At 38.6% G+C, this 24,626-nt stretch overlaps 2 protein-coding genes across 2 annotated transcripts in view; both read right to left on the bottom strand.

Moving 5' to 3' along the window:
- Window positions 1-3,332: 3,332 nt before the first annotated feature.
- wdr11 (WD repeat domain 11) overlaps window positions 3,333-24,626 on the bottom strand; it is a 161,459-nt gene continuing 140,165 nt past the window's right edge. The window contains exon 29 of the mRNA XM_051916179.1: window positions 3,333-3,570. Within this exon, the coding sequence (XP_051772139.1) occupies window positions 3,368-3,570 (203 nt within the window). The 3' untranslated portion in view covers window positions 3,333-3,367. The remainder of the gene's footprint in view (window positions 3,571-24,626) is intronic.
- The window catches only part of LOC127524564 (exportin-5-like), a 58,210-nt gene continuing 40,390 nt past the window's right edge, over window positions 6,807-24,626 (bottom strand). Inside the window, exons 29-33 of the mRNA XM_051916183.1 lie at window positions 14,627-14,709; window positions 14,429-14,536; window positions 13,794-13,931; window positions 13,025-13,189; window positions 6,807-8,217 (exon numbers count right to left, since the gene is read on the bottom strand). Of these exons, the coding sequence (XP_051772143.1) occupies window positions 8,068-8,217; window positions 13,025-13,189; window positions 13,794-13,931; window positions 14,429-14,536; window positions 14,627-14,709 (644 nt within the window). The 3' untranslated portion in view covers window positions 6,807-8,067. The remainder of the gene's footprint in view (window positions 8,218-13,024; window positions 13,190-13,793; window positions 13,932-14,428; window positions 14,537-14,626; window positions 14,710-24,626) is intronic.

Here is a 24,626-nt window from a genome sequence, read left to right as displayed (position 1 = left end):
ATGTCGTGACATGCATTACACTTATCTTTAGATTCAACTGTACGTCCTCCGTTGTTCCGCCATGTTAGCACGCGGTCCGTCGCGACTTTCTAAACGGTGGAAAACAACAAACTCCTCCGAACAACTCCTGGGCCCATAACCTGTTGAGTTGTGCTACATTATTGTTGCAGCTAGCGTTGCATTCGGAGGAAAAGAGTGGACGATAGAGATGGATCATCTTTAGCCGTTCTTGGCATATTTATTTTTCTAGCTGCCGACACATCAGTCTCACGGTCAGACAGCCTTCAGTGAGAGACAACCGTAAATCAACTGGGACAAACATAATAACGCAAATGCGTCTTCTGTAGTTTACACTGTAGTGCCCCCTTGTGGCATACACATATGCATAATACAGAACAGTACAGCATTATATTAATATACAACTGAGGACATAATGAACATATTTTAACAAACGACGAGTCAGTGGCAGTAAACGGATGTCCCGTTCAACAGTAGCTATAATACCACACTTGCACAATATAATATTGTATAATACCAAATATGAATCAGTGATGTACCAGTACGAGCCTCGGCGTCAATGCAGCTATGGTTTTGGATAATGCAAATAAAGAGGTTGCAAAGCTGAAAAATACATCTTTGCTGGTTTGCTCATGTCCGTCGATGTTTGATTGATAAACTGGGAAATGCTGTTGTTATGTGACGACATTTTAATCTATTTTGCAAACTCGCATTTTATCACAAGGTTAAATCCAGTTAGATAAGTTAATAGCTAAATATTGAGGCTTTCTGTTCAATCTTGAATAACGTGACGCTTCCATAACGCATCTGTATCCAATAAACCTGTTGTTCCCATAGAGCACTGTTTCTCTGGCATTTTTAAATGGCACATAAAATATAATAGTTTGGCTTGGCTTGACACACAGTCTAATGGTCTTACGAAATATAAATTTTAAACATCTTTTTACCGTACCATTGTTTAAGAACCCTCTACTTCCTTTAAGCCAATGCAGGATGACACCGCCCCGATTGTAAAGCAAAACGTGATTGGTTGTAGCGAGAGTGTGCTGCGATTGGCCAGCGCAACATGGCCATTATCTGATTAGCTTGAGTGGTCGGTGGGTGGAGTCGACCTATGTGTGGATTTGTCTGCAGTCATGACGCTAGAATTGTTTCAGAATCCACAAATGTGTGAGGCGATTCACAAATGCACAGAAAGCAATTCACAAATGTAAAAAATAAATATCTTTACATTTATTTGTGGATCATAATCTATTTATTTGGAGATTAGCTACAAATCTACCTCCATATTGTACGGTCATGCATTATGTTTTAATGTGTTTGATCTGTTTTGGTACGTTATAGTCTATAGTTACGACGTTTCGTTGTTGAGTTCTTTTAATCACTTTATTTAACACAAGTTTTGTGTGATCTCGTTCTGGGCGACAGGCTGAACAGTGAAAACTGTAAAACACAGATGCTCCAGGGGGTTGTCTTTAAGTTAGTCACCGTTTCAGCAGTGTTTCAAAATTCCCCGTTTCTTTCATTATAAAATGAGTGAAATGAATAATGTGGATGCAAATGCTAATAACTTTTAATTTAAAAATACTTGCTGTTTATTGATTTGTTTTTTTTTTATTTATTTATTTTTTGTCTGTTTTCTTAATCTCAGAATCCTTTGTGCCTTCTTTGCTGTAAACCGGTTGAGAGGGACAGAAGAGAGAGACTGAACACAATGAATTGTTGCCCTTAAAGGGTTAGTTCACCCAAAAATGAAAATAATGTCATTAATTACTCACCCTCATGTTGTTCCACACCCGTAAGACCTTCATTAATCTTCGGAGCGCAAATTAAGATATTTTTGATGAAATCTGAGAGGTATCTGACTCGTCCATAGACAGCAATATAACCAACACTTTCAAAGTCCAGAAAGGTACTAAAGACATCATTAAAACTGTTGACGTGACTGCAGTGGTTCAACCTTAATGTTATGAAGTGACAAGAATACTTTTTGTGCGCAAAAACAAAACAAAAATAACGACTTTATTCAACAATACAAAAGAACAGAAGATATTGTTGAATAAAGTCGTTATTTTTGTTTTGTTTTTGCGCACAAAAATATACTCCGTTCTGAAGATAAACAAAGGTCTTACAGGTGTGGAACGACATGTGGGTGAGTAATTAATGACAGAATTTTCATTTTTGGGAGAACTAACCCTTTAAGTCCACATAGGGGTAAAGTTGATTTTTATATTGATTCGAGCATTTTGATATGAGCACCTGAAGATACTGAATTGATTGTTCATGAAAATAATTTATGTGAACCTGTTGTTGAGGAAGAACAAGAGTTTGTCAAAATAATCAATAAGTTGGGTTGCCTTTATAAGAATAAGAAATTATTTTGCTTCAAGAAAGCTGACCATTGTTGACAATTAAGTTTTTAATGTAATGAAACCATAGTAAAGTATGCATACATCATGGTGGTAATTTGACTGGTAATTTGGTGATTTATGGTGATTTAAATATTGGATTACAGCACTGATTTTTATATATTATATTTAATAATTACACTGTCAGAAAAAAAAGTGTAAAATGATATCTTTATGGGTACAACAGCTTGTCACAGCAGACCCCTTCAAGGGGCGTCTCTAACTTATTTAATATATACCCTTAAGGTACTGAAATGCACCTTTTATGCGTAAATAAGCTACAGCGGGGGTTCTGCTCCAGTGACAAGCTGCTGTACCCATAAATATATAACTTTTTTTTTTCTGAGTGTAGAAATACAATAAACCTCGAAAGGCTGAATCCCTATAATTATCTTAACTGTCACAATCATGTCAATTATTTAACATAACAATAATTGTCTTTTGAAAAAAATCATTTCTAAGTGCTTTTCTGTGGATTTTGGCATGAAACTGGAAAATGTTTCATGAGATTCATCTAGTTCTTTTCTATATTCTGTCTTTTAAATGGTTCCCTAATCTGAAATTATAAGCATATTTTGTGTCAAACACATAATAATCCATTTTAAAGGTTCTTAAAACGTATTTTTTATTAATTCTAATCTTTATTTTGTGGTTTGTTTTAATTTACTTTATATATTTGGTCAATAAAATAAGTGCAGGAAACAGGCTTGGAATACATTACAGCAGGATAACGGGAATGTTTTCGGATACAACACACCTGACAACCAGCGGAGAGGCGTAAAAGACAACTATGAAACCAGACAAACCATTTGAAACTACATGAAAAGATGAGTTTGTGTTTGTTGATTACTTGTATGCTTGTGGGTGTGATAAGGACGAGATTTGAAGATACTATGAACCTATGGTTTTCTTTATATTTCCTCTTTTTCCCCACTGGCAAGTCATTCTATGTTCACAAGAGGTCTGTCCTCCTCCTCCTCGCTGGGACTGGGCTCTGGCCCCATACTCTCTGTTTGGGAAAGCTCATCCAGCAGCTCCTTCCCTCTCTCTCCAGCCCGAGACGCCCAAAGCACGGCGCCCTGTTTCAGCCCGATGGAGCGAAGCAGCTTAGCGTAGTCCACAAAGGCTGCACCTATGAGCTTATGTGGAGATGCTGTGGTTAAGGAAGACTGGGAATAAGAAAGTAATACAAGTAAAAAGAAAGAAAAAAGTTTAAAAGATCAAGTTACCGTTATCTCTTGATACTTCTTACAGCCTACCTTGACCCCTAAAAGTATGTGGAAACTTAAGTGGACGCCAAGACACTTAAGCAAAGGGTGTTTTATAAGCCAGTGGTCCATTTTCAAGAGTTTTGAATTACTTAAAACTTACATTTTTTTTAAAAAGTGAATTATGTAAGATTTTTTTTGTTAAAATACATTTTCTTAACCCAGTTTATTATTCAATGACTACTATTAGTACGCCATTCATGGGTTTATCTCCCCCAAAAGTGCAAACGTTGAGCCTCCCAGACATCATCTAAACATGACTGATGCGTTACATGGGAAATGACATTCAGCTTCGGTTACAGAAGTGGAAGCCAAAACTTGCTGCATTTAGACCTTCAAAGATTGAGCAGATCCTGAACACGTTAAAGTGAACGGAGCATTGAGATGCTTCATGCTACAATGGACACTTCAATACAACATCATCATGCACCTGTTCAGAAAGACAAATGTACCAGTTTAAAATATTTACTTTGATGTTTCCAGTGTAGACAGACTCGAACAGTTGTGGCACGTCATGTCAAAAAATGAGCCCAGTGCAGGTATGTTAAATGGGTTTATTGTTAGCGAGACGCTCGTGTTCACTAGACTACTCAATTGCTTACTCATGACACATATCAACACAGCTAAACGTATTCCTAATATGTTGGACCTTTATTGAAAGTAGCTACGTTTCTCTGCTACCTTTTACCTGTACTTTAACTTTTAAAGCATTGCTGCATCTCAAATTCGTGCCTTAGAAGTATGTACTCTTTCTTTGAAGAAAAAGTAGATCCTTATGAGTGTGTAACAGAATATTAGGCAAGCTTTGGGACATATAGTACCACTAAAATTGCTTTAATTTACACTACTCAAACAGTTCCTCCTACCATATTACACAGAAAACAAGTAGCATGTTGATCTGCCAGTTGTGTGGGTCTTTTGGTTGTGGGCAATATTAGTGTGCACAGATCCATACAAAAATAATTAGTAGAAATAGTAGACTATCCAGACACTTTTTCAACATACTATGCTTTGGCTCACTCTTATTCTAATCTCACATACTATTTAAGATGGGCAGTATTAACACTGGGACACAGGGCATTTGAGTGTCAAAAAAATTGTATACTCTCCTATACTCATATATATTTTTAAAAGTGCAAGACTTACTCCTCTTGAAAATGAAAATTCTCTCATAAAATGCTCTCATTATTCACCCTCATGCTGTCCCAGATGTACATGACTTTCTTCCTTCAAATGAACACTTTTTTTTTTTTTTTAAGAAAACTATAATTACTATAGATAGTAATTAAAAACTTGACGAGTCAAAAACCACACAAAGCGAACACAGCAGTAACCAATACGACCACAGTGGATGAATCAATAGCTGCGTTCAATTTAACCATAAGTTCCACCATGTCAAGTGAGTTTCCAAACCGAAAGGAATCCGAAATAAAAGGTGGTGGAAAAAAGTTGAGGCTCCAGCATTTTTAAGTTTAATTAGTCCCAGGTATGGTTTTTATGCGGTTGTTCGCAGGTGTAACGTGTGTGAGACGTGATGGTTGCAGCAATGATGGTAAACATTGCAATGGACATTTATCACACTGTTTAGCACTTTTAAATGTATATTAATTAAATTAATAATAACATACACTAATATTTATAAAAATGCACTTAAATGTATTATATACACATGTACAGTATCTCACAAAAGTGAGTACACCCCTCACATTTCAGCAACCATTTTATTGTATATTCTCAAGGGACAATACTATAGAAATGAAAACTGGATATACTTTAGAGTAGACAATGTGCAGCTTGTATAGCAGTACAAATTTACTGTCCTCTGAAAATAACTGATTTAATTAAACTCATTGATAAATGACTTGTCATGTCATATGTTTGTAGCAGGGTGTTCCGAATGAATGCATTTTGTCAAGTGAAGTGAACTTCAGGGAATAGAGCAGTGAACACTGTATAGGGACCCTGTCAATCGGAACACAGATAATGTCTTCTGAACTGAAATGATAGGTGTCAGAGAAAGAAAAATAGTAATATTTTTGACTTTTTAAACTATAAACAGGGCTTCAAAATTAACACTTGCCAAGCACCAAATGAGAGTAAAAATGTGTACGGTGTTGGTGAGTATATGAAATGTCAATCACCAATTGGCCGGTATTATTTTTATGAATTCTAACAATGCAATGTTTTGAGAATGATAAAACAATAATAACGATAAAACAAACATGAAGGACGCTCGGGACAGTTAACAGGCCAGCGCTGCATCGACTCAAGAGTTTAAGCCTGGGCAATTTAAATATTCAAGCGAAAACATCAATAAAATGTGATCACCAATTTTCTTCAATAATTTTACTTAACAGAATCCAAAATTCAATGTAACCTCTTATTTGCATTTGAAAGGAAAAGTATATACCCATCCAGGAATAGTCCTCTGTCGAATGGGGTTGTGCAGTCTGGCAAAATGAAGACAACATGTTTCCCCATCCACCGACAGAGGGAGATTCTGAGGGCTCCTGGCTGGCTCTCCAAATTGTGGTAGAAATTCCCCTGACTAAAGTTAACCCTGACACATAAATATAGCTACTCTGACTGCATTGGAAACCCAAATGGCTAAGACTAGAAATACTAGTATTCTGACCGCATAAGATGCCTAAAAATTATAGCTATCTGACTGCATCGGTAGCCCCAGACTCCTTGCACACAGAAATCTTACAGGATTATTACAATTAATGGCAAAATAAATGTTTGGAAATGTATACTGATATTTCCTAGTGACACACTACAGCAAAAGATATAAATAACTGGCCTAAAACCATTTGTTTTTAGTGAAATTACTAACATGCCTAAGACTTTTGCACTGGGCTTTTTCAGATCTTTCAGTCTAATGGAAAAGATATGCTAAAAAAAAAAAAAAAAAAAAAACTGTCATAAAAATATTATATATTAATATTTTTTTCCATTTTTACTGAAGTTGCTTTTTAGCAACATTGGTCCTGATCAAAACTACCAAAAATAATTTGTTTACATAATGCCACTGTTGTTTTTTTAATAATAATAATAATAATAATAATTATAATAAAAATCTGTTATTTTACATATACTACATGCTAAGCAGATTTTTTTGGGGGGATTTTTACACAGTCTTGGATATGTCATATATGTACAATATCGATTTTGATGTATTATTAATATATATATATATATATATATATATATATATATATTTTTTTTTTTTTGTGCCGCGCCAGATTTAAAACAAAACAAAAAACTACTACTCACATACACACATTTCCCACTACACCTACACAATTACAGCTGCATCATTTATTCAAGTAGCCTGCAGTGCTCTATAATACAGCAGAAGCAGAAAACAGGAAAAAAGGAATACATTTACTCCATAGGCCAAACCTGAGAAATTATGCCAACTAGTAGAAAATAACAAAAAAAAAAAAATTTTTAAGCCTTGCCAACAGAATAAAAGACAGAAAAAATAACACAAACAACAAAAACATGATTTTATGTTTAAATGGTACTGGGATTTAAATGTGCCATTTTAATTGGTTTAAATGGGAGCATTTCAAGGTCCTGAGTGTAACTATTTTGTATATCTAGTGTAAAATAGATTTATGAAAGGAAATGATGGTGAATTATTACAATTCCAATAAAAAATACACATTGGCAAAGACAAAAATGGACACATAAGGGTTAAGCACAGAGTCGCAATCAAAAACAATTTAATTCTTAATTGCGTTAAACTAATTATATGGATTCTATGTGAAGAAATGTCTTTACCCATCTATTATGCTGTGCAGACTAAATGCTCAGCTGCACTGACATGTTATATACAGGCTTGTCACAGTAAATTAATATTTTACACAGACTTTACATATCACAACTGAGGAAAGAGTCTATACAATCACTGAAAACTGTTCAGGTATACATTTATTAAAAACTGCAGAGTATAAATCACAACTCTTTTTACACAATCTGTACACGTCAAATGCCAATTAATGTTGATTTTGTCATTTACTTCAAAAATTGTTTTGCACATCAGATCCCCAGAACAGATATGGTACTGTATGATTAACAAGACTTCTCAATCTTTTTCAAAAGGGTTTTTTTAATGAAAAAAAAAAAAAAAAAAAAAAACTTTTGACAGCAAGTTTTTAATATTCTTTAAATAACAATTAAACAGATCCATTACATAGATCCATACAAAAGAAGAGAAACATTGTACACCCAAATTACATGAAACACAAATGTCCTTGCTGTATTTCCTCATTTCAATAAACCATCCATGTCCATAAAAAGGACTTTCAGACTGGATAATGTACTACACACAAGAGTAGTGAGGGTGTCATGGAGCTGTGGTTCCCTCAGCAATTGTCACGGTCAGGAGAGAATAGAGAGATCAGACCTGCAGAATCAGTGTTCTCCAGCACATCTTTCGTAGGCTTTGGCTTCTTAAACAGAGATGGAAGGTTTCGGATGTGTACTTCCTTCTTGAACTGCTGTCCAAGGGGTTTCTATCAGCACACACACAAATGGACAAAAATATTGTCAATCAAAAGTCAACATTTTAATCAAATGAAATTGCATATAATAAATCAAAGATATTACACCATTTTAGCAGACCAGAAAATTATTTTATCTAAATTTAAGACCATTTTTGTAATGAAAAAATAAAACATTCATATTTTGTATTTATTTAATTATCAAGGTTTTCTAAGTTGAACTGTATGAATGATTAGAGCTGAGCAATACAGGATAAAATCATCAGGGTCCAAGCACCAATGGTCCATGTGGATGATTCGGTGATCCTTTCATTTTTCCCATAGGGATTTTTAAAAATATTTAAGTACAGGTGCTGGTCATATAATTAGAATATCATCAAAAAGTTGATTTATTTCACTAATTCCATTCAAAAAGTGAAACTTGTAAACTATATTCATTCATTACACACAGACTGATATAATTCAAATGTTTATTTCTTTTAATTTTGATGATTATAACTGACAACTAAGGAAAATCCCAAATTCAGTATCTCAGAAAATTAGAATACTACTCAAGACCAAACTTTACACTGGACCTCAAGCAACGTGTGTGCCTCTCCTCTCTTCCTCCAGACTCTGGGACCCTGATTTCCAAAGGAAATGCAACATTTACTTTCATCAGAGAACATAACTTTGGACCACTCAGCAGCAGTCCAGTCCTTTTTGTCTTTAGCCCAGGCGAGACGCTTCTGACGCTGTCTGTTGTTCAAGAGTGGCTTGACACAAGGAATGCGACAGCTGAAGCCCATGTCTTGCATACGTCTGTGCGTAGTGGTTCTTGAAGCACTGACTCCAGCTGCAGTCCACTCTTTGTGAATCTCCCCCACATTTTTGAATGGGTTTTGTTTCACAATCCTCTCCAGGGTGCGGTTATCCCTATTGCTTGTACACTTTTTTCTACCACATCTTTTCCTTCCCTTCGCCTCTCTATTAATGTGCTTGGACACAGAGCTCTGTGAACAGCCAGTCTCTTTTTCAATGACCTTTTGTGTCTTGCCCTCCTTGTGCAAGGTGTCAATGGTCGTCTTTTGGACAACTGTCAAGTCAGCAGTCTTCCCCATGATTGTGTAGCCTACAGAACTAGACTGAGAGACCATTTAAAGGCCTTTGCAGGTGTTTTGAGTTAATTAGCTGATTAGAGTGTGGCACCAGGTGTCTTCAATATTGAACCTTGTCACAATATTCAAATTTTCTGAGATACTGAATTTGGGATTTTCCTTAGTTGTCAGTTATAATCATCAAAATTAAAAGAAATAAACATTTGAAATATATCAGTCTGTGTGTAATGAATGAATATAATATACAAGTTTCACTTTTTGAATGGAATTAGTGAAATAAATCAACTTTTTGATGATATTCTAATTATATGACCAGCACCTGTATTTTGAGAGCATAGGGAGATCGACTTCACTGTCATTCGCGGTGCTTCATGGGAGTGGGTGTTTTCAGCAGAGCTTTTTTGGCATGATTTGCTCACCGCAACTCTCTGATTGGTGGAATTTTCAGTACAGCATCAAAGGTAATGCAATTTTTCACCACAAATTCCACTGTAAAACACGATTACTAGCGGAAATAATGCGAACTGAATGGATTCAAAAAGCATAAACAACTGATTAAGAACCTTGGAGCTCACAGCAGATCTGTCTTTAAAGGTTTATGAGTTAATGTTAACAATCAATTCCCCTACGGAGAAAATGAATCAAGTTTTTACTTTTGGAACCCGAATGTTGCACTCTATGGGTTTTTAGCTTATTGCTGCATTGTTGCTAGGGTGTTCTGGGTAAATTCTAGGATGTTGCTCTACAATTCCTGAGTCTTCTTACGTATTTTTAACAAACTGCTTTGCAGTTGCTAGGGTGTTCTGGGTGGTTGCATAAAGGCCCAAGTAAAAACAGTCCACTCCCACCTTCTTGTTGTTTTGGATCACATTGGCTCTGTTTACACCTGGTATTAAGATGCGTTTTAGACGAGAGAGACACATTCCTGTTAACACTTGATGTTTTAATATATCTCTTTTGTCACTTCTGTCCTAATTTCTTCGAGGGGAGGGGAGGTATGTTTTTTTTTTTTTTTCAGATCTTTTGATCTAATGGACGAAATAAGCTCAAACAATTTACATATGAATGCACCAAAGACGACGGAAAAAAACACGGAGAGCAGCAGCTTTCGTTTCTGCTCTGACATCCGCAAGACCACTCTGAATGCTCTGAGTGCGTGTTAGAAATCAGGAATGATGAGAGAACATTGTGCTTGGTACGTTTTTCATCCTCAAACCAAACTTGGGTCTTCAGTCGACAAAGTTTAAATCCCTTCTGGCTAGCGCACTTCCCATAATGTTTATGCGTTTGTCAGTAGGCGGAGAGTATGTCTTTTGTGGCTGCTCGAACATTCAGTTTTTTAATCTAGTGTCTCTCCTTAAGAAGATTCCTTAAAGAGATTCGAATCAAAACCAATCTACTGTCTTAAGGTATGTTTACACGATACCAACTAAAATCGAAAAACTTTTTATGCATTTTGACCATTCATTTACACAACAACGGAGTTTTGGGGGCCTGAAAATGCAAGCTTTTGAAAACAGGTTTCAAAGTGCAAAGTATGTAAAACGATAACTTTACCATCTCCATGTAAACAACAAAACGTGAATTTGTGAAAACGGTGGTGTCAAGTGCATGCGTATTACGTGTCCTGTCTATAGGCGTGGGGTGTTTCTTTACAAAGTGACATCGCCAACTACTGGTCTGGCAGCAGAATACAGTTTTAGTTTTAGTAGATCTATGTGAATGGTGATCACTTTGACAATGTTGTCATCTGTCTTTAGTACATCGTTGTCATGTAAACATACCCTTAGGCTCGGGGCAGTGTGTGGCATCCCCAGCCTAGGATGTGGAAATGTTTCATATTGCCTTACAGCGGGGATCTCTGATGCATTCTGGTCTCTTGTCAGAGATAACAAACAGCATTCTGAATGCCAGAGCTCCCTCTATGAAGAGGCTGTTTGCATCCAAGTGAAGGACACACAACCCTGATCCAGTTTGGACCGAGTTTGGACACCCCTGCTTTATTGATGGATTGATGATTTGCAGACCTTAATGATGAGCTCATCTTATGTGGATTTGTCTTCCAGTTCCAGACTTCCTAAGTTAGGGCATGTTCCTAAGGTCGCAACTACTATATTTCACTCTCAGTTTTTTGGAATTCCAGTCATTTTCTCCATTGCCTTTTCAGTCGCAATAGGGAAGAGAGGCTGCACAGGCTTTACCTTTACTACACATGCCAGTCGCTTAAATCAGATTAGTTGTTTGTTTGTTTAGGTGGTTGTAAATAAGGTTTACAAAAAGGATGTGGTTTCTCTCACCTGTGAGGCGTGCAGACTGTCTTCACATCTTGGTGTTCAGGCTCAATCTACTAGTTTCCTCACATGCGTTATTTAAGGGTGCACCTTTGGAAGATATTTGTGTGGTGGCAGGCTGGGCATCTTCAAACACTTTTATCAGGTTTTATAATTTGGATGTGTGACGCCTGATGCAGTGTCGAGTGAACCCATGAAAGGGAACATCTTGGTTATATATGCAGTTCCCTGATGACGTAATGTCTGAGAGGGCGGTGTTATCGGCATCAGCAAATGAACTGACGTTATTCTATATCAGCTTCAGACATGAATGATATCAATCCACAATCTGAGTTATTGAACCAAACTGAATCAACATTGAACTGATTTCAACTGAATGACATAGAATTGTCTTTTTATAGCTGCTTTACAGCAGTGTTTAATTCTGTTTGCATCACTGAATCATTAATTTCATGTTTATCACTATAAAGCGGCTTTGAAATGAAAGATTGTGTGTATTTTTTACTAATTTTTAGTCAGATGCATTTACATTTGTGACTGTGCCTCAGATACAATCAGCTCTATCTGTGTCTGTAAAGGTGTGAACCAAATGGCCCATAGAAACTGATGGGTGTGAATGACAAAGAAACAGCATTGCTCAGAGCAGATTGCAGGGTAGATCAATCTCCTATAGAAGGTCCTAATGGTTTTCTATTGTTTGTAGCCAATTTGTCTTTATGTATAAAGTTCTGTTCCACAGATAGAACTTTGGGTTGAGATTATTTGAAGGATGACATGCTAACATCGCTGCTGAAGATTTGCTACACTACAACCTTCAATAAATTCTTTTATCCACAAAAACTCTGGTCAAGCTTACTTATTTTATGTATTAGAGAAATCAAATACATTGGCGAACCCCTAAATAACCGCTCGGCCAAATACAGAGATATCTAACAAAAACAATCTGTATTGTATAAAGCGTTATATAAATAAAGGTGACTTGACTTTGGAAACCAGGGTTGCATATGTAACCGAAACATTTCTTTGAACAGCAGAAAACATAATGGTGTTTTCCAAATGCCATAACACTGTGTATTAATCAGACAAGATGCGATGCCATGACACACCATAAAAGGTATCTTTCCATGTTAGAGTTTTTGTCTTAACCAGCCGAGGAGCGACAGGGGATTAAATTTTTCTATTTCTTTGATGTTTCAGTTCAGAACATTCAAACTGTATTTTCAATGACAATAATTATCTCAGGTATTGATTATGTGCTTAGATTAATTTATGTTTGAATATAATTGAGCATGACTTCAATAGCCATAATGAAAGTGACAAGAGATTATATCTTGAATTCATCTTGATAATAAATTCTTTGTGAACAAGTGTATTCCATGACAAAAAATAAATAACATTCAGTATGTATAATAATGTTAAAAGTAGCTATACCCCAACAACGCCTGCAATGAGCCGTTTAAACTGCTCTTTCTTTTTCTTCTCTCCTGCCTTTGTTACAGCGGGTTGGATGGCCTTCTGATCAAACTGCTCCAGGGCATCAACTTGGATATCAGGGATCTGATTCATGATGAAACGCAGCTCAGCATATCGAGGCCTCTGTAGAGAAATATCAGAATGAAAATGTCACTTCATTGTTAATGCATTACATTTTCTCACCAATGCATTCAGTCACTACTATGGTCATTTAAAGGTGCATTCAGAAGTACTTTAAGTACTCAAACGCTGTAGCTCATTCATGTGGATAACATGTCAACAAGACTCTGTGCTCTGCGAATTACATCTCATAATGTACCTCAAACTGAGTAGTGTATCGCTGAGAAACTCAAGTAGTTCTTGTGATGGGTTGAATAACTATTTCTTCTAATGTTTCATCATCGGACTCGCGCTCAGATTGATATGGTAAAATCGATGCCATTGTTACTGTCTTAGTATCTTTACAGTGTGTAGAATTGCTGAGCTTTAGGAAGCATACGGCGCTGAATCAGTTATGGTAATGGGCGTTTGTTTCCAACTTGCACTGTACGTGGTAGACCAATCACAACAGACTGGGCTGTCTGAGTCGTCAGAGCAGAGGAGTATGCCATTGTACTAATAGTAATGAACTTTTTACTGTGGTGCTGTATTAATATATGTACAAATGTGCTTCCCATACTCCACTGAGAAACATGCAAGCTATGATAGCTGAGCTGAAATGACGCACTAGAGACTCGTAGATGAGAAAGGCCAGCTGAGTTAGCGCAGCATTGCAGCCTTCGTGTTGCCCATGCATCTGCAGACCCTTCAGTACACTGGTGTAGATCCACGTCACAGCCTCCGGGAGCAGGTTACCACCAAGCACCTGCACAAGAATTCATTCACATACACACAAAAAGTATTTTCAAAAGGCAAAGGATTCAAATATAAAATAGCTGGCATCTTTAGAATTCAATTCTAATCTCATTGCAGACTGACAGAAATATTGTGGTGAATTCTGAATGTTTGAAAACTTTATTAAAGGGATTATTCAAGCAAAAATGAACATTCTGTCATCATTTACACACCCACGAGTTGTTCCAAAACTGTATGCTGAACACAAAAGATGATATTTTGAAGAATATGTTTAACCAAATAGGGCCCCATTGACTTCCATTGGATTTTTTTTTCATTACTATGGAAGTCAATGGGGCCCTGGGCCTGTTTGGTTACACATATTCTTCAAATTATCTTCTTTTGTGTTCAGCAGAAGAAAGAAATTTGTTCAGGTTTGGAACGACTTGAAGATGAGTAAATGATGACAGAATTTTTACTTTTGGGTGAACTATCACTTTAAGAGAGACAGACAGGAAAAATCAGCACCTGTTTTAGCAAAGTCCAGCAGAGCACACCAGCAGTCCATTCACAGTGTACAGTGTCCTTCCAGGAAAGGGAGTTAAAACATATAGTCAGGAGGTTCATATAAATATCCTGAAAAGGAGGGGAGAAAAAAATTACTCTGATCACAGAGCTCAGCTGTAGAAGCCACCTGATGGAGCTTACAAAGAAATGTTTAGTTACCTCACTACGGAGAAGGCACTTGCCCAATTCTGAGAGCTCATGAATCCCCTTTGAGGAATCCTTTAACACCATCCTCTTATCTCCTGAACAGAAGATTAAAAAACAAAAAAAACAAAACAACAACCTTGCATTACAGTAATCAGTAGGCTTTCAAACTACCACATAAGTCTGAAACGGAGCATGGATCATATATACAGTGGGTACGGAAATTATTCAGACCCCCTTAAATTTTTCAGTCTTTGTTATATTGCAGACATTTGCTAAAAACATTTAAGTTCATTTTTTTCCTCATTAATGTACACACAGCACCCCATATTGACAGAAAAACACAGAATTGTTGACATTTTTGCAGATTTATTAAAAAAGAAAAACTGAAACCTTTGCTGTGACACTCATATATTTAACTCAGGTGCTGTCCATTTCTTCTGATCATCCTTGAGATGGTTCTACACCTTCATTTGAGTCCAGCTGTGTTTGATTATACTGATTGGACTTGATTAGGAAAGCCACACACCTGTCTATATAAGACCTTACAGCTCACAGTGCATGTCAGAGCAAATGAGAATCATGAGGTCAAAGGAACTGCCTGAAGAGCTCAGAGACAGAATTGTGGCAAGACACAGATCTGGCCAAGGTTACAAAAAAACTTCTGCTGCACTTAAGGTTCCTAAGAGCACAGTGGCCTCCATAATCCTTAAATGGAAGACGTCTGGGACGACAAGAACCCTTCCTAGAGCTGGCCGTCCGGCCAAACTGAGCTATCGGGGGAGAAGAGCCTTGGTGAGAGAGGTAAAGAAGAACCCAAAGATCACTGTGGCTGAGCTCCAGAGATGCAGTAGGGAGATGGGAGAAAGTTGTAGAAAGTCAACCATCACTGCAGCCCTCCACCAGTCGGGGCTTTATGGCAGAGTGGCCCGACGGAAGCCTCTCCTCAGTGCAAGACACATGAAAGCCCGCATGGAGGACTCCAAGATGGTGAGAAATAAGATTCTCTGGTCTGATGAGACCAAGATAGAACTTTTTGGCCTTAATTCTAAGCGGTATGTGTGGAGAAAACCAGGCACTGCTCATCACCTGTCCAATACAGTCCCAACAGTGAAGCATGGTGGTGGCAGCATCATGCTGTGGGGGTGTTTTTCAGCTGCAGGGACAGGACGACTGGTTGCAATCGAGGGAAAGATGAATGCGGCCAAGTACAGGGATATCCTGGACGAAAACCTTCTCCAGAGTGCTCAGGACCTCAGACTGGGCCGAAGGTTTACCTTCCAACAAGACAATGACCCTAAGCACACAGCTAAAATAATGAAGGAGTGGCTTCACAACAACTCCGTGACTGTTCTTGAATGGCCCAGCCAGAGCCCTGACTTAAACCCAATTGAGCATCTCTGGAGAGACCTAAAAATGGCTGTCCACCAACGTTTACCATCCAACCTGACAGAACTGGAGAGGATCTGCAAGGAGGAATGGCAAAGGATCCCCAAATCCTGGTGTGAAACTTGTTGCATCTTTCCCAAAAAGACTCATGGCTGAATTAGATCAAAAGGGTGCTTCTACTAAATACTGAGCAAAGGGTCTGAATACTTAGGACCATGTGATATTTCAGTTTTTCTTTTTTAATAAATCTGCAAAAATGTCAACAATTCTGTGTTTTTCTGTCAATATGGGGTTCTGTGTGTACATTAATGAGGAAAAAAAATGAACTTAAATGATTTTAGCAAATGGCTGCAATATAACAAAGAGTGAACAATTTAAGGGGGTCTGAATACTTTCCATACCCACTGTATAAAAAAAAAAAAAAAAATGGTAATGTGACTGCTGTCATGTGGACTAGGGAGCCGAAGGAGGTGATCTGAGTTCGGTTGCGCTGGAACTGTGGCACAGTGCATATGAAAGCAACTCACACTCTGGTCCACACTTGTTCAGAAAGTAAAATAACCTGTGCATTCGTTTTAGCTGATGATGACATTAGTAGTTCCAAAACACACATACAAGCGTGAGCAAGTGTGCAGTAATCAGAGTTTCTAATCAATTGCTCGTAATCTGATGTCTCTGCAAAGCAGCAGAAAGCCACCTTCAATGTGATGCACAGTGTTGTTCACTCTGCAGCACATAATAGTACCAAATTAATTAAAAACACAAAAACATATAGAACTGCATTGTGTTCTCCATTACTTAAACTGTGCATATTTGTGATGGCGCAAGATGAGTATACCAGGTTTCATCAAATCTAATTTAATGCTTTTTAATGGCAATTTTTAAATGTTTTAATGCCATATATATATGCCGCTAAATGTTGATAGATGATGACATACGGCAATTAGAAAATTCATCATGTCATTGTTGTATTCGCATTCTGCCAAGTGTCAGCCCTTTACATTTGTTTGCTTCTCTGCTGCTACCTTTTTGCTCATATAATATATTTTAATACAGCCAAATTCCCAATAAAATTGTTTTTGTTGTCATTCAATATGAAATGGTGACTGAAACGCAGCCCATTAAGACTACATACAGGGCTTGACATTAAGCCATTCACTTGTACGAGTAAAACAGTTGCTTGTCCGGAAAAAAAAAAGTTTTTTTTTTTTTTGTGGTGGAAATATAAATTTGTACTGAAGCAATATCCTTTCAGAATATTGCAGCTTTGACATATGTAAATCTGCATATTTTTGACTGATTACAACTGCATTAAATAATGTTATGGGATTGTTTTAAATATTTTTTGAAAATACAAATATGAAATGTTGGGGGGGAAATGATGCTTTTAAAAATGAAACTAAACCACCAGTAGGTGGCGGCAAGTAACCATCTTAATGAGTGAGTCATTGATTCATTCATTCATTCAAGCGATTCATTCAAATGGCCGATTCGTTCAAAACGCTGAATCATTCTGTAATGAAAACAAGGCTGAGTGTTGTGTTTTGGTTCTGCTGTGATCTTTGTTTGAAACCATTTTCGCTGATAAAATAGAACAAAACCAGTCAATGTTCCTTCTAAAATGTAAGTGGCCTAATATTAACTACTCGTTAATTGAACTGTTGTATGAAATCAGTGTCACGTTTTTAATGCATTCTTGGTCGTGTAGTTTTGGTTACCAGTATCAAGTTCCAAAAACTCCACATTTTGAATTTTTACTGCAGTATGTTTAACCAAGTTTCTTTTTGTGTGCTTCGCTCATGTTTCCATTTCTCCTCCAGATGGTGCGCGAGCCTCAACAGTACAACACCTTGTTATCGTCAGTAGCCTACATTATACAGCGTATTATTATCAGTCACTCATGTTTTGGTGATTCCCAAGTTGCTGTGTTTTTTTTTTTTTGGAATTGACATTTAAATCAGGTCCTTGTCCAGTCGGGAAAGTAAAATTCGAGCCCTGACATGTTAAACCAGCACTAAAATCCTGATATAATCGAGACGTTGTCTGAAAAAAAAAAAAAAAAAAAAAATCACCATACACATAACATAAACATTTGCAGTGATTTTGGCTATATGTACACGTAAAATGATCACTCAGGTTAGAAGCAATAGTATCTATTTTATTTGTTCTGACAGAGCGCACATCTTCAACTGTATGCGCTGCTGAACCAGAGGTGCGCCTGCGGCAGGGAAGCAAGATCTCGCGCTCATGTGGTAGTACCAGGGGGTCTCGGAAGCTAGATCAGGTTAACAAGTCGCTATATTCGTCACAATGCACTTTCTTAGAAAAAAGTTGCAAAAGGGGTCTGAAAAGGCGCTAAGTTGGCAACACTGATGCAGCCTTCCATCTCCAGGTCCCAGCCCGCCGCTGTCCAAACCGGCGTTACGGCAATTTTGCACGGACCGGAGGCAATTACCAAACTGGTTCTGTGTGCGTATCACACCAATGTACATATTTTGCGACAGCAAATCAAAGTTATTAATTATTTAGGCGTTATTCAAAATAAACTGGTAGTATTATTTTTCTTCAAAACTATCTAAAAAATTTAATGCCTGTAGAAATAAAAATGTAATGCTTTTTAATGCCATTTAAGGCCTTAATTTTCGGGAAATCCATTTAATGACTTTTAATGCTTTTTAATGCCCTGTGGATACCCTGGATAGAATCAAGTGAATCTAAAACTAGTTCAATGTTTCGGGAACTAGTGAACACAAGGTGATTCTTATCAGCAAAGTCTCTCACAGGCATGAAACTGAGGCAGGCAGGGGTTTCCAAATTGCAAGGGAATGTGAATAAGAGTTATGGTGTGCTAAATAAATATTAGTGTTTTGTATTGCCCAGTGGAGGCATTCAACTGCTCATAAGATAGATGGCCTGAGGGAAGAAACCATTCTTGTGCCTGGCTGTTCTGGTGCTCAGTGCTCTGTAACGCCGACCAGATAGCAACAGTTCAAAGAGGAAGTAGCCTGGGTGTGAGGGGTCCAGAGTAATTTTGCCAGCTCTTTTACTTACTCTTGATGAGTACAGTTCTTGTAGAGTGGGAAGGGGTGTACCGATGATTCTCTCAGCAGTCCGGACTATCTGATGTAGTCTTCTGAGGTCTGATTTTGTAGCAGAGCCGAACCAGACAGTTACAGAAGTGCAGAAGACAGACTCTATAGGTGCGTCCCAATTCACATACTTATGCACTATTCTATGACGTTTTTAAGTAAAGATAGTGCAGTTAGTGTGTTCACACTGAAAATTCCAAGAAGAAAAAGTACACTTTAAATACCCGAATGATGCACTAAAAAACGAAGTGTGGAATGTTGGACACTTCATGCACTCAACTGTCGCAGCTTTATTTACAAAATAACCTTATACAATTAACGCACTACATGGATGAGTACATAGTGCATAAGTACATAGTGTATAGTGTGTCGTTTGGGACGCAACTTATGACTGCAGAGTAGAACTACAGAAGCAGCCCCTGTGGCAGGTTGAACTTCCTCAGCTGGTGAAAGAAATACAACCTCTGCCGGGCAATGAATGTAGTGTCGCCTGCAAACTTGAGGAGCTTAACAGAGGGGTCTTTTGTGGGGCAATCGTTGGTGAACAGGGAGAAGAGCAGTGGGGAGAGAACACATCCCTGGGGGGCGACAGTGCTGATGGTGCAGGTGTTGGATGTGAATTTTCCCTGCCTCACTACCTCCTGCCTGCCTGTCAGGAAGTTGATGATCCACTGACAGATAGAGATAAGTACAGAGAGCTGGGTTAACTTAGGCCACGTTCACACAGCAGCAGAATACAGTTGTCAGTCCTGTATTTGAGTCCCTAATACGGTTACGTTCACACGCAGTACGGTTATTTATGGGAGTGACAACCACATTCTATAACAGAACTCACACCCGTCAATTTTCAAGACTCACAAGCGCATTCTAAGAAAATCCGCGCTGTATGAACGGAACCGGACTAGACAACTAGTTGTCTGTCACGTCATACAGTGCAAGAGAGCCGCTCTTCTAAGGGGTTACATGTGTGGTTTCGCTTTCAGTACTTACAGCAACGGAGATATGAGCTGTGAGTGGCTCCTGTCAGTTTTGGGTCTTTTTGCACAATTCAAATGCTGCAGCAAAGATGATGCAGCAAAGGACGTGAGATGCGAGTGCAACGGTTAAAGATTCCGGCTAGCGTGTGTTTACATTGATGCTGCTGTCGGTTAATTAAGTTTTGATGGATGAACTCGTGGTTCAAATGCTATCTTGTCATGTCAATAGTGATAGGAGTTTTCAGTTTTATGGACGTCGCCATCTTTGATATTACGTTGGTCATTGTCGTTATGGTTACTAGTAAGAGAATAGGGGCTTGACTCTCCTTGCATGTTCATACAGACAGTGTTAGAGAAGCTACTGTAAGTTGCTGTGTGAACGGGACATTTCGAGACTCACACCTGTAAGTAAATGCGGTTGTCAATCTCAAAAACTGAGTGTAAACATGGCCTTAGTCTGGAGGAGTGCTGGGATGATGGTGTTGAAAGCAGAGCTGAAAGAGCTGACAGGATCCTCAAATAAGTCTGGGACACAGACTATGTCAGAACACAGACTCATTATTTGCCGGCTCCTGCATCAGCATCACACGCATACGTTGTGCTCCTCACGTGTACAGCGTCGGCAATACTGAGCCGGCATTCTGACAGAACCTGGAAGCGCTGAACGTAAACAGCGTAGGAGAATGAAACGGAAGAGAAGAAATCGTTGAATAAAGTCGCTATTTTTGTTTTGTATTTTAATGATGTCTTTTAATGGTGTCTTTATGCAGTTTGGTTCTTTCTCATTATTTGGCTCAGTGGCAGCATATATAGGTTGAACAGGAGGGGTGCAAGTATTGAACCTTGAGGGACTCCGCATGTCATGGATGTCCACTCAGACTTATGGTCACCGATACTCACATAATAACCTCTCTCTTCTAAGTATGACCTGAACCATTTAAGGACCATCCCAGAAAGCCCAACCCAGTTTTCCAGCCTGTCAAGAAGTATGTTGTGATTGACAGTGTCAAATGCAGCACTGAAGTTGAGTAGTACCAGCACTGACATTTTACCTGTGTCGGTGTTTAGGCGAATATCATTTATTATGAGCGCTGTCTCTGTTCTGTGATGCGGTCGACAACCAGATCGAAAGTTGTCAAAGTATCCATTCAAGCTTAAGAATTTGTTCAGCTGATTGAAAACAACTTTTTCAATGACCTTGCCTATGAAAGGAAGATTTGAGATTGGTCTGTAGTTGCTCAATATGGTGTTATCCAGATTGCTTTTTTTCAGGAGGGGCTTAACCACTGCAGTTTTCAGGGTTTTTGGAAAAGTCCCAGAAAGAAGCGAGGCGTTTACCACTTCTAGGAGATCTGCTTTTAAACAGTTAAACACACTTTTGAAAAAAGATGTGGGAAGTGTGTCAAGGGTGCAGGTTGATGTTTTAAGGTGCTGTACTGTTTCTTCCAAAATTTTACCATCAATTGCTTCAAAATCAGACATAATAGCTACTTTCTGAGGTTGTGATCTGATCTGTTTTACAACAGTGCAGCTCAAGGATGTGCTGATCACCTTTCTGCTATTATTGATTTTCTCAGAGAAGAAGGAAGCAAACTCACAGCATTTGCTGTCTGAGAGCATTTCACTGGGAATCTGACTTGGGGGGTTTGTTAGTCTCTCTACAGTAGCAAAAAGAGTGCGGGTGTTGTTTAAGTTGCTGTTTATAATATTTGAGAAGAAGGTCTGTCTAGCTTTGCATAGTTCCACATTGAAAGCATGAAGGTTATCTTTAAAGATGTTATAGTGGATTTCAAGTTTTGTCTTTCGCCACATGCGCTCCGCTTTTCTGCATTGTCTTTTCATATTTTGCACTGCTGTTGCCATATTGAATTCTGCATTATCTATGTGGATGTTAAAGTTCCCAGTAATAGCAAAACAGTCAAACTCTGAGGAAATTGTTGATAACAGTTCTATAAAGTCCTCAACAAATGCTGGAGAGTATTTTGGAGGCCTATAAATAACTATAAGTAGAATGCGAGGAGCACCTTTTAACACCATACCCAGATATTCGAAAGACAAGTAATCAAATGACACTTGCTTGCATTGATAGACATCTTTAAATAGAGCAGCTACACCTCCACCTCTCCTAACAGCTATGCAGACACTCATAAAAGTTAAGTTAGGAGGGGCTGTTTCATTGAGGATTGTTGCACTGCAGCTGTCTTCTAGCCATGTTTCATTTAGAAGCATAAAATCTAGGTTGTTTGTGGTTAAGTCGTTGACTAGAAGTGATTTATTTGTAAGCGAGCGGATGTTTAAAAGTGCTAACTTAACTGTAGAGACAGAAAGTAAGACTGTTATCTTAGTTTGTCATGTAATTGGCAGCAGATTAGATGGGTTTGCCAAAGGGCTTGAGAAGGCCTTAGGCTTTCTATCACGTAATAAAACAGAAATAGAGAAAGCAACAGGCTCACTGGGTTCCCGCTTGTTTTGTAAACATTTGACAAAGTCACTGTTATCATAGCGGGGACCCGACACATATCACTGAGAGCTGTTATCAGTTGTTTTTGGTTCACCTAGAACAGATAGAGGAGGGTGTGGGCCCTGGCATTGAGGCAGAGGCCGAAGAGCTCTCACAGGAGGAGGGGGAGGGCGAGCTGGGCCCACAGGCTTTGGAGGTTGTGGGGCTCACCGCTTTTTTGTTGATATCTGGGGGCTCGCAGCAAAAGAGAGGGAGAGTTTGGTTCCAGCATACACCAGTTCCTCCATTTTCTCTGAGAAACACAGAAGGGGGGGGATGCTGGAGAGAGAGATAATGTGTCCGGTGAGAGGGGCTGTTGCTCTAATGTAATATGTTGTCCTGGCTTCCCTGGCTGTTTTCCCAAAAGTCGTCCTTGGGTGCTGAATCTTGGAGCAGCTCTAACACGTCACTGTCTATCTGCGGTGAGCTCTGTGGGCAGGGCTCAGTCGGGATTGTGTCCATGAGCAGTGGTTGTTGTGGCTGTGTGGTGTTATCATTGTCCTTGTGGGATGTGTCTTCAGGTGCTGAAATGAAGTCCTGTGGTCAGTTGCACTCTTTTCAAGTGTATGTGTGCTATTCAGGTTGAGTGGATTGGCACATACTGCTGAAGGATGATGGAGGGAGAAGTAGATATTGTCCTTTAGCACTCCTGAGCCCAGTTTGTTTGGGCACAGGCCATCATGTGTGAACATTTGTCTCTGACTCCAGAAAAGATTGAAGTTGTCGATGAAGTTCAGTCCCTTTATGTTGCAGGTTTTTTGCAGCCATGTGTTAAACACAAGCAACCATGAAAATCTATTTGTTCCTCTTGCTGAGAGTGGTCTACTGATGAACGGCTGAACTTTCAGTCTTCTAGGCATTTCAAAATGTTAATTGAAATCCCTTTTAAGGAGTTCTGACTGCTCTTTCCGAATATCATTCTTCCCGACATGAATGATTAGTCGATTTTCAGTCTTATATTTCATCAGAATGTTCTTAAGTTCCCTGTTTACATCAGAAACTGTTGCTTGTGGAAGGCAGCATGTAGTTGTATACCTGCTGCTAATGTTTCTGATTATGGAGTCACCCACTACCTACTAGTCCTGGGCTCAGCTGCACTACGAGCTGAGTGCCGGTGTCTGCTCGGCCTTGAGCGGCAGTTAGCATCAGTGTTAGCTGCTGGCTGATTTGATCTGTGTCCGATCATGTTTGGGGATTCCTCACCCACATTCATTAATATTTCAAATCTGTTCTCCAGATGTATTGGCGGTGGTAGGGAACCAGTGTTTGGGGTAGAGTATGCTACTGCAGCAATATGTGATACTCACGACAATCTGATGTCTCGAGTGCCTTTGGGTCTCGCTCCCTGTTTGTGCTATCGATTAGTATGTTGATCAGTTACGGCACTCAGTATGGCCTGTTTAGGAGCACTAGATTCATGGGACTCACCGGCTGTATGCTGAGGACGTCCATGACGAAGTTCTGTTGTGTGTTCCGTCTGGTTTGGTAGTCCCGCAAGTAACTTTGTTTCAAGAACTGCAATCCTTTGTAGAAGTCTGTGGCAGTTTGTGCAGCAGGTAGATTCTTCAACCAGAAGAGGCATATTCTTTCTAATCCTTTTGAATGTAGGCAGCTGTGTTTTCCCTTCTCCGGAATGTAAGCTGATGGCTGCTGTCAGTGGGAGGCTGGTCGGATAAAAATTCCCCTTCTTTGTAGCATTCTTCCAGTTAAAAATTTGTTGGTGCCAAGATTTGTCGTTTGAGCACTGTGCTGATTTGCTGTAGTTAAAATTAAGAAATAAAATATAAAAGCAATAGAGCAAAGCGCGGAGCTGTAAGCAAGAGCGTCCGAACAGTAGCGAAGCAGGAAGTAAAAAAAAAAAAAAAAAAAAACTTTGCTCCTTTCTTCATTTGATTTTTGCTCCAAGAAACTGGTACATAATATGCATTTGGAGTGGCATTCTGCACTTTTCTTCACACATCCTCTTCTTTTATGTGATTTCTGAAATCTCACTAGATTATTGGTTCAGTTAGCCTTGTTTTTCAGTAAGGTATTATCACTTATTTTGAGTGACATTATAT

The sequence above is a fragment of the Ctenopharyngodon idella genome, chromosome 13 (genome assembly GCF_019924925.1).
Source record: "Ctenopharyngodon idella isolate HZGC_01 chromosome 13, HZGC01, whole genome shotgun sequence".
Classification (NCBI taxonomy): Eukaryota; Metazoa; Chordata; class Actinopteri; order Cypriniformes; family Xenocyprididae; genus Ctenopharyngodon; species Ctenopharyngodon idella.
This window is presented reverse-complemented; position numbering and strand designations above follow the sequence as displayed.